The sequence below is a fragment of the Phycodurus eques genome, chromosome 19 (genome assembly GCF_024500275.1).
Source record: "Phycodurus eques isolate BA_2022a chromosome 19, UOR_Pequ_1.1, whole genome shotgun sequence".
Classification (NCBI taxonomy): domain Eukaryota; kingdom Metazoa; phylum Chordata; class Actinopteri; order Syngnathiformes; family Syngnathidae; genus Phycodurus; species Phycodurus eques.
The window spans coordinates 2,664,095-2,672,483 of record NC_084543.1 but is presented as its reverse complement, the minus strand read 5'-3'; the positions used below and the strand labels follow the sequence as shown (position 1 = coordinate 2,672,483).

Here is an 8,389-nt window from a genome sequence, read left to right as displayed (position 1 = left end):
TATTATATTTAATATTTTTTTCATTTAAAAATGTTGTTGGCTATGCAATCCACTAATTTTCCTTCTGGCGTTCAAATACAATTTTTTTTTCCTGACAATCCAAATATTTGAGGCAGGATTCGAAGGCATTTTAATGACAACACAATATCAAACCTGCACACACAAACACACGCACACATTATCACACACTACCTCGCTCGCGCCCACACACACAATAATAGTGTTTACCCGACTCGCCCTGTTAGTGTGCAATACAAACAGGGGCGTCCATTTTAAACAAAGACGGACGGCGACACTCTCACACACGTACAAACGCACATAACACGTCACTCGCTCAAGCGCGCATGCACGCACACACGAGTACACAAAAGCCTTTAAAGCGACGGTGAGCCGGTGGCCACTCAAGTCCTCTCAGGTCTAATGAAATCCATAGCGTCACCGTGGCGATATTTCACGTCTGTCAATGATTGCGAGTCAAGAGGCGATGCATCGTGGGCGTCACTTGACTTGGCCCGCTGTGTGATGAATGAACAGCGGGCCTCCATCATGTGATCGGACCAGCTGTCACTCAAGCAGATTTACGGTGCAATGGCATGGCGGGGTTTTCATTAGGCGCACGCACACACGCTCTCTGGCCGAGAGTGGTTAAAACACGAAAGTGCGTGTTTGCGCTTATATATATATATATATATGTCGTCTTTTAAAGATGTTTACCTATAGGAGGCCTCTTCAGTTTACACCGTACAGCACGGGAGCAAAGAAACATGGCCATGGAGGTGCTTTTAGAATAGCAGTGGTTTTGACATGAAAAACAGCTCAAAGTCACATTTTTCCTTCACAATTTGTTGGATCAAAATTTTAAATGTCATGCCAATTAATTTACACACAAAAAAAACCAAGTTACACAAGTTTTTGGCCACGTGATTGTCCGCTGTTGCTCGGCAGAATTGCACATTTGATTAACACAGCAATTAAATCACTGCGCTGTCTGATTCCGATTTTAAAAAAAATGCCATCTCATGGGGCCCCGCCCCTCGTGCCCCACAAAAAATGTTCATCTATTTATACCTCTGTGAAATGTTACACAAAAGGTGCTCATCTGAAGCTGTAATAGAAAAATTGGTTTGATCTGGATCTGATCCACATTTGCGCAAAAGACCGCAGTGTAAAAGCAACGCGGGCATTTCCCAGAATCTCGTCAAACAGGATTTTGTTGGGATGTTATGAACAACAACACCAAGCCTTGCGGGTAGACTAAAGTACAGTAAAGACTTTCATGCAGCCATCACATACCAATTTCAAACAAAATGCGCACATCAAAATTTGTATCCGTTTAATCTGGATTTGATCCAGATCTTAGCATTCGGCCGCAATGTAAATGCAACGTGGGTATTTGCCCGACGCTCGTCCGATCAATTCTGCGTCATGTGGAAGGCATGACTGTGTTAAAGGCTTTTTTATAAAAAAAAAAAAAAAAAAAAAAAAGACGTGGTGTTTGCTGCTGACTTTCTGTTGATTGAAATCTGAAAACCGATTCTTATTCCAGACGCGCTTGTTATGTCATACTGAAATACAAATGGGTTAAAAATAACATTTCGCGGCGACAGACGGGGAACAAAAAAGTGAGGTGACGGTCCATTTGATCTATTTTTGGAAACACTCAGCCTCTCATCTGTGAGAATATGAACCGGTTCCACAATAGTAATTTAACATTCACGTGTTCAAGTAGCATTAAGTGTGCTCTTAACAAAATATGGACAAAAATGAAACATTTATGAGACCTTCACCAAAAGTCAATATTTGGTTTCGTTTTGTCCTTGTCAAAATGAAATTAACGTCCACATTTTTTTATATTGTGTACAGAAGAATGCTAATAATAGCGCCCCTGACATACATTTTTCCCTATCGCAATACAAGCCGCCAACGTGGCTAGCGGGAGTGGCGTCGCTACCTCCCGACTGCTGAAATTCACCCGCATTTGGCGGGTTGGCACGTGTTATGGTCAAGCCCCGCATATAGCAATAAATAAACAAAACAATACAGTGAAAAGCAGGTCAATTAATAAACTGAGAACATACAGTAAAACATTTAAATTGGTATAAGAGAAACAAAATCGTTTATAAAAAAAAATAAAAAATGAAATATGAATATGAAAAATATGAAAATAGGGAGCCGTTAACATTTCTGAAATAAACAGGAAAACGTGAAGTGAGACAAGAATGTCTTGATATGAAGAATAATTAACATTGACGGTCAATGAGTCAAAGCTGCTGCAGTTTAGTAAATGAATGCATGTCAGTGAGCGAACGTCCAAAATAGAAAGAGGTCAAGCGACAACAACGGGGTTAATACATAATTCATACGACCTCTTGCACACGGCTGACCTTCTACCGGGGTTGGCCCGTGGCACGTTACCGTGGCGATGAGGACCCTGAGGAAGAGTTGGGTGGAAACAAAGTCCACAAAGAAGCTTTCAGATGGTCTGCAACATAAGAAACGGGATTGTTGGACACATTTCAATTTGGATGGACTGTGAGCAGCACGTGTCGGCAGACTTACGTGTCGCGTGTCCGAATCCTCAAGTGCGCAGCCACCAGAGCGTGCTCGGTTTTCTAAACACTTTTTTGATTCGCTGTGACGTTTATTACCATTAAAAGGGAGCAAGGTACAAAACGAGGCCCTCTAAAAGTAGCCAACGCTGCCGTCGGGTGCTTTGAAAGCCAAAACAGCACCGGTCAAAGATTCAGAATTCAATGTTTAGTTCACACCGAGTTTCTTTTAAAAAAGTACCAATTCATTTTGAAAAAGAACAAATACAAATTGAAGTAATACAATGACATTAAAACTAAAAAAAAAAAAAAAAAAAGGCAATTAAATTATTAATATAAACCATAAAGATAGTCATTTATAAAATAGCTACAAATGATAGAAAATATGGTTGTAATAGTAATAAAAGTAAAATTGAACCCCCCAAAAAAAGACAAGTCTAGAAAGTAATGTACTAATAAATAAAAAGTCAACAGTAATAAATGTGCTAGAAGATTTATGATTTAAAAAAAAAAAAAAAAAAAAAAGTAGGTAGTTAACGTATTGTCCATTCGGTCACAAATTGAACAAAACTAAATAATAATAATAAATAGCTAGAAATGTTATGGTGAAAAAAGGCTGGTTAATGCATTATATTACCACGAATTGAATTAATAAAAATAAAAATGGACAAAATTATTTTTTTTTAAAAATCATGGAACAAGGAGGCAAATAAAAAAGCCGGAACATTTATGATAAAAAATAAATATGGTTTAACACATGGTCTGTAAAAAATATAAAATTAAATTTTAACAAAGTACAGATTGTAATTCCAATTCAATTTAAACATAAAATGACAAATTTAAAATGAATAAAATAGAAAAACAATAGCTTGAGCTATGATAAAAATATACTAAAAAAAAAGTTTTTTAACAACAAATTAATAGAAAAAACATTAACCAAATAAAACATCAATTGACAAACTATAAAAATTTATATATGATATAGATAAGTAAAATTAAAAAAAAATATTTTCTAAACTAGCTAAATGTCCGATTTTAAAAAAAATTAACATTGTCCATTCCACCACAAATTAATAAAAATAAAATAAATTTAAATAAATTGGGGGAAACCGTAAATTGAAATATCCCCCCCCAAAAAATGAACTCTGTCACACACGCACACACTGAGACAAGTTTCTCCAGAGCTCGATGAAATTATTCACAAAGTTTTGTTTAATGCAGCCATCGAGTTATTTGACATGTAGACGCTTTACAAAGAGACAACCCAAACATGTTGTATTGTTTCGATCACTTTTGAAATCCTGTGCTGTTACTCTTACTGCAGTCTCACGTTTTTGGTTTTGTTTTTCCTATTTTTGTTCAAATCTAAATTCTGCCTTGACTAAAAGTAGGGTTCATAGAAAATGAAATGGGTATGGCACCCCCCCAAAAAAAAGAGAAGTTTTTGGCTGTAAAAGGCTGACTTATGTGCTTTTTTTCCCCCCCTCGGTGTCAAAAGGACAATTTAAGTGTCATTTTGCAAGTACATAATGGAACGTTCGAGGACTTCACGAACACGTCGCACAGTCATCAAGAAATGAGAGAAGAAGGGAAAAGAAAAAAGAAAAAAAAAAAAAAAAAAAAAAAACTGTGTGTGGCTTTCGGTACATAAATACATTTACAACTTTCAAAAATATTACATGGACATAAACATTCCAAAGTACAATATTATACAACAAGAAAAATGAAATAAAGAGACAATTATTATACATACCACAAAATATAAATTACCACTTTGTTTTATTTAACTCATGTACAATTCTTTTTATATAATACAGGCGGGGGACGTAGGTTTAGTTGATGTTAGGACAAGTGCATTGCAAAAAATAGATCATTTATCGACCGGCTTTAGAAAAAAAACAACGACGAGTCAAACAGAAAGGACAATCACAACGTTGATAAGGCAGAGAATCGGCTCATTTGAAGTTGGCATAGTCGGAGAAAATGTCCACAAAGTCTTGTACCACCCTGTAACAGAAGTCGTACTGCTCCTGTGCTCAAAAACACAAAAACAACATCAAATGTGAAGCGCAATCATCACATTTGACCCACTTTGCGTTCAAAATATACCAATCATGAGCAATTGAGGAAAACATTTTACATTTGAAAGTAACAAAATTGTCAAGTAAATAAAAGAAGGACGTTGGTAAGAAAAATTGTTATGAATGCAAAATGCATTTTTTTAAAATGACGACAAAAAGAAAGCAGCTAAATATATTCAAATGATATTAGTGAAATAATTACGAAAAAAATGCAAATTGATGTTGATAAAAGTAAATACAAAATCATGTTAATACAAAAAGCTAGTAAATGACTAAAGAAAATGCAAGTTAATGACAAAGAGCAGTTAAATCAATTAAAATGTGTAAACAGTTTTAAAAAAATATCAAACGGATATAAAAATCAAAAACCTTTCCTCGATTCACACAAGTGCCATCCGTTGCGCGACTACTCACCACCGTCTGGACCATGTGCGGCCTCTGCATGCGTAAACTCTTGACAGTTTGGAAGACGTCCAGCAGGCCTTCTGCCTTGACGCGCTCCAAGATGTTGCTCAGTGCAACGAACGTACCGGTCCGCCCCGCGCCGGCGCTACAAACCGACCGCACCGTTAGCGACAAGCACAGCGCCGTCCCCGCGGACCTTTTCGACGTCACGCCGCACGTACGTACTTCCAGGTGGCAAAAGCTCAGGTGGAATTATTAGGCCGAGCCATTGAGAAAACAGGACAAATGGCTCAAATGAGGATTTTAAGATCTTCCGTGAGGTCGATCGAGACAAAACGCCTGCTGTAATTTGCGTAACGACAGCTAAGTTGATTCCAAAATAGACGTGACGGAAACGCAGACTTAGTTAACGTGATCGTTGGGGGACTGGCTAGTTAATTGACTGTACAGCTGACATTAAGCTAGCAGGCTAGCCATTACGTTTTGCTAAATTAGTCGAGAGAAAATGTCCCTGAGGTTTGGTTCCCGGTTTGTCCCTCTAGAAGCGGCTGCCGTGTCTTGCAATTTTATCTGTACAACATTCACTCAAATGACCTTCCTTACCCACACGATCTGCTGGATTAATATTAAACAAGAAAGGAAGAAAAAAAAAAAAACGGAACCTTTTGGGGTACGTGCGGCGGAGCAACCCCAAACTATGTCATCGTTTTCAATGCAGGTGACTTGACTCGGCAGTGACTTGAATTTTGCGCCACCTGGAAGTACCCCGGTGCCCGCTGTTTACGACCATTGTGAAGAGGTCAACAGCGCCCTCTGGCGCGCATGCGGATGTACCTGCAGTGCACCGCGATGGGATGGTTGCCCGACTGCTGCTGCTGCCGCTGCACCGCCGCGATGATGTCGATCATGCCCCGCCCCTCGGCCGGGATGCCCACCTCGGGCCAGCCGTGGAAGTGGAAGTGCCGGATCACGCGCGTCTGCTTCTCCTGTTGCAGTGCACGCGTTCCAACATTTTTAAGAATCAGTGAAACGCTGCACACATAAAGATCTTCAATCTTTTTCAGAAGGATTTAAATATGGAAAAAGTTGACATGATTTAGCAGCAATTTTAAAAAGATGAAAAATACATTCAATATCATACACCAAATAGAAATATTATAATACAATAAAAAGGTTTTAAGATATTTAAATATTAGAGATATTAATTTTAAAAATTCCAATAAATATATCTATTTATTTGATGAGAAAGTATATTATTACATTTGATCATACAACTACAATGTAGAACATGTATACTAATGTAGTATTTATAAAACTAAATCATTTAAATGATATATCATTTTCAATACATTATTCCATTTTTTTATACATTAAAATGATTATAAATGAATTGTGGGACATATGTTGTAATGATAAAATAAAGTTTGCAAAAGTATTTGCCTTTTTAGACTTTTAGCTTTGATTTTAATAATCAAATTCCAATCAATCAATTGTTTACCATTTTATCTTATTCAGTTTATGAAAGAATACGCATAAAAAAAAAAAACTTCAAACAATCTATGTTTCATTTACAACACTAACTTTAATCAATTAAAGCCGTTTATAGAGCATGAATTCAAAAAACACGCTAAAAAGATTTGAGAAAGGCCTCATTGTTTTATACATAACGTATTGATTGACGTTTGCTGTGGCTTTATTGTTGAAGGTGAAGGCGGCGAACGTTCTTACCGGCAGGAAGGTGAGTACCAAGTCTCGCAGGCTGAAAGTGTCGCACAAGGCGTCGCCCTTCATCTCCACGCCGTAATCGCCGTACGTTTGCGACTCCTCCGCGGGCCAGTACTGATAACACTTGTCCTGGAAACACACGTTTAACCCTTAAACACCTTTCCACCCGACCAGAACGTTCCCGTGTCGATGTTGACGCGTCCAAGAATATCCGAATATGATGAACTGCAGATGGTCAGCCCCACAACGGCGTACCTGCTCCCTCTCCTGGAGCTCGGTGAGCATGACGATGGAGTGACACTTCCACTCCCACACCATCCTCCAGAAGTCCTCCACGGTGTGCTGCAGCGGGCCCTGCGTGGCGATGAAGTAGTCCTTCTGTCGGTATCCCTGTTTTCACACAAGACACCCGACCCCCCCAAAAAAAAGTCAAGCAATGCGTGTAAATAATACTAATAATACAAGAGATTTATTTTACTTATTAGAAAAACCACCAAAATATTTTCAAAAATTTGTTTTAGGTAAAAAAATATAGATTTTTTTTTTTTCCCCCAATGGGGGATTTAGAAAAAAGAAAATCCAGCAGAAAATTAACATGATTGTATTTGCTTCCAATGGAAAAAAACAAAACCTCAAAACTATTGGTGCTTTTCATTGTGGGAGTTTTTTTCTTTTTTTTTTTTTAAATCTGAAAACCCATGTTAAAAAAAAAAAAAAAAAATGTATTTTTAACGTTCAAATGTTTTAACAAAACCCCAAAAGACAAATGCTTCTCACCAAACAACAACATCTAATTCATATTTACTACGGAGTGATTCAACTGCAAAATATGCCCGAAAAAAATGTACCCTCCTTAAAAGTAGTGTTTTTCAGTCATTATAATTATCGATGTCAAATGAAAAACACATATCCCAACATTCACATTACCATAGAAGGGGCTTACATCTATAAAGGATGCGTTGACGTAATCGGTAAACTCCTGACCTCTCCTCATGGAGAGAATAACTCTGTTGAAGTCATCTAAAAGAGGGGGTGGGGGGGTAAAAAACAAACAGAAGATCACATTTCAGCCGCGCTTTACAGTAGTTCCTCTTCTTCTTCTCTTACACGGAATGATCTGCAGAACTCGGTTCTTCTTCATGTTGGCGGGCAGGTTCCCCGTTCTCATGTTCTCCTTCATGATACGCATGTTGGTCAGTTTCTGAGGCGCAAACACACAAGATTAAGACTGCAAGAAAGCGATAAACAGACAACTGTAACTGTATAAATAATCATACAATTCTCTAGTACGAGTACATGCAAGTACGAGCCCTTGAATTTGCCTCCCCAAAATGTCCGCTTGAAACCAAAATGGCCTACTTCCTGTTCCATTTCACTCATGCGTCCTCTGGAGAGAATACAGCAAATATTTTTAGAATCTATTATTCTATCCGTTATCCCATCAATTATTCGAGTAATTGTATAAAAAAATATTTTGCATTGTTAAACAACAACACCAATACAAAATATGCATGTGAGGTCCAGGTGTTATTTCTGTCCACTTGAGGTCGCCATTCTCACGTTCTACACTGTAGTATCTGTGACTTTGGCTGTGTGTGGCTTTAAAAGGCGGGGCTTGCCTGGTGAGTG

General features: G+C 37.9%; 1 protein-coding gene across 5 annotated transcripts in view; it reads right to left on the bottom strand.

Moving 5' to 3' along the window:
- Positions 1 to 3,738: 3,738 nt before the first annotated feature.
- ptprea (protein tyrosine phosphatase receptor type Ea) overlaps positions 3,739 to 8,389 on the bottom strand; it is a 35,130-nt gene continuing 30,479 nt past the window's right edge. For 3 of the 5 annotated variants that reach the window (XM_061705710.1, XM_061705712.1, XM_061705714.1), the window contains 7 exons: positions 7,868 to 7,961; positions 7,688 to 7,780; positions 7,016 to 7,150; positions 6,764 to 6,889; positions 5,870 to 6,021; positions 5,045 to 5,180; positions 3,739 to 4,579 (listed from right to left, as the gene is read on the bottom strand). In XM_061705710.1, coding sequence (XP_061561694.1) covers positions 4,476 to 4,579; positions 5,045 to 5,180; positions 5,870 to 6,021; positions 6,764 to 6,889; positions 7,016 to 7,150; positions 7,688 to 7,780; positions 7,868 to 7,961 — 840 coding nt within the window. In that variant the 3' untranslated portion in view covers positions 3,739 to 4,475. The remainder of the gene's footprint in view (positions 4,580 to 5,044; positions 5,181 to 5,869; positions 6,022 to 6,763; positions 6,890 to 7,015; positions 7,151 to 7,687; positions 7,781 to 7,867; positions 7,962 to 8,389) is intronic. The other 2 variants (XM_061705713.1, XM_061705715.1) reach the window with 1 other exon arrangement.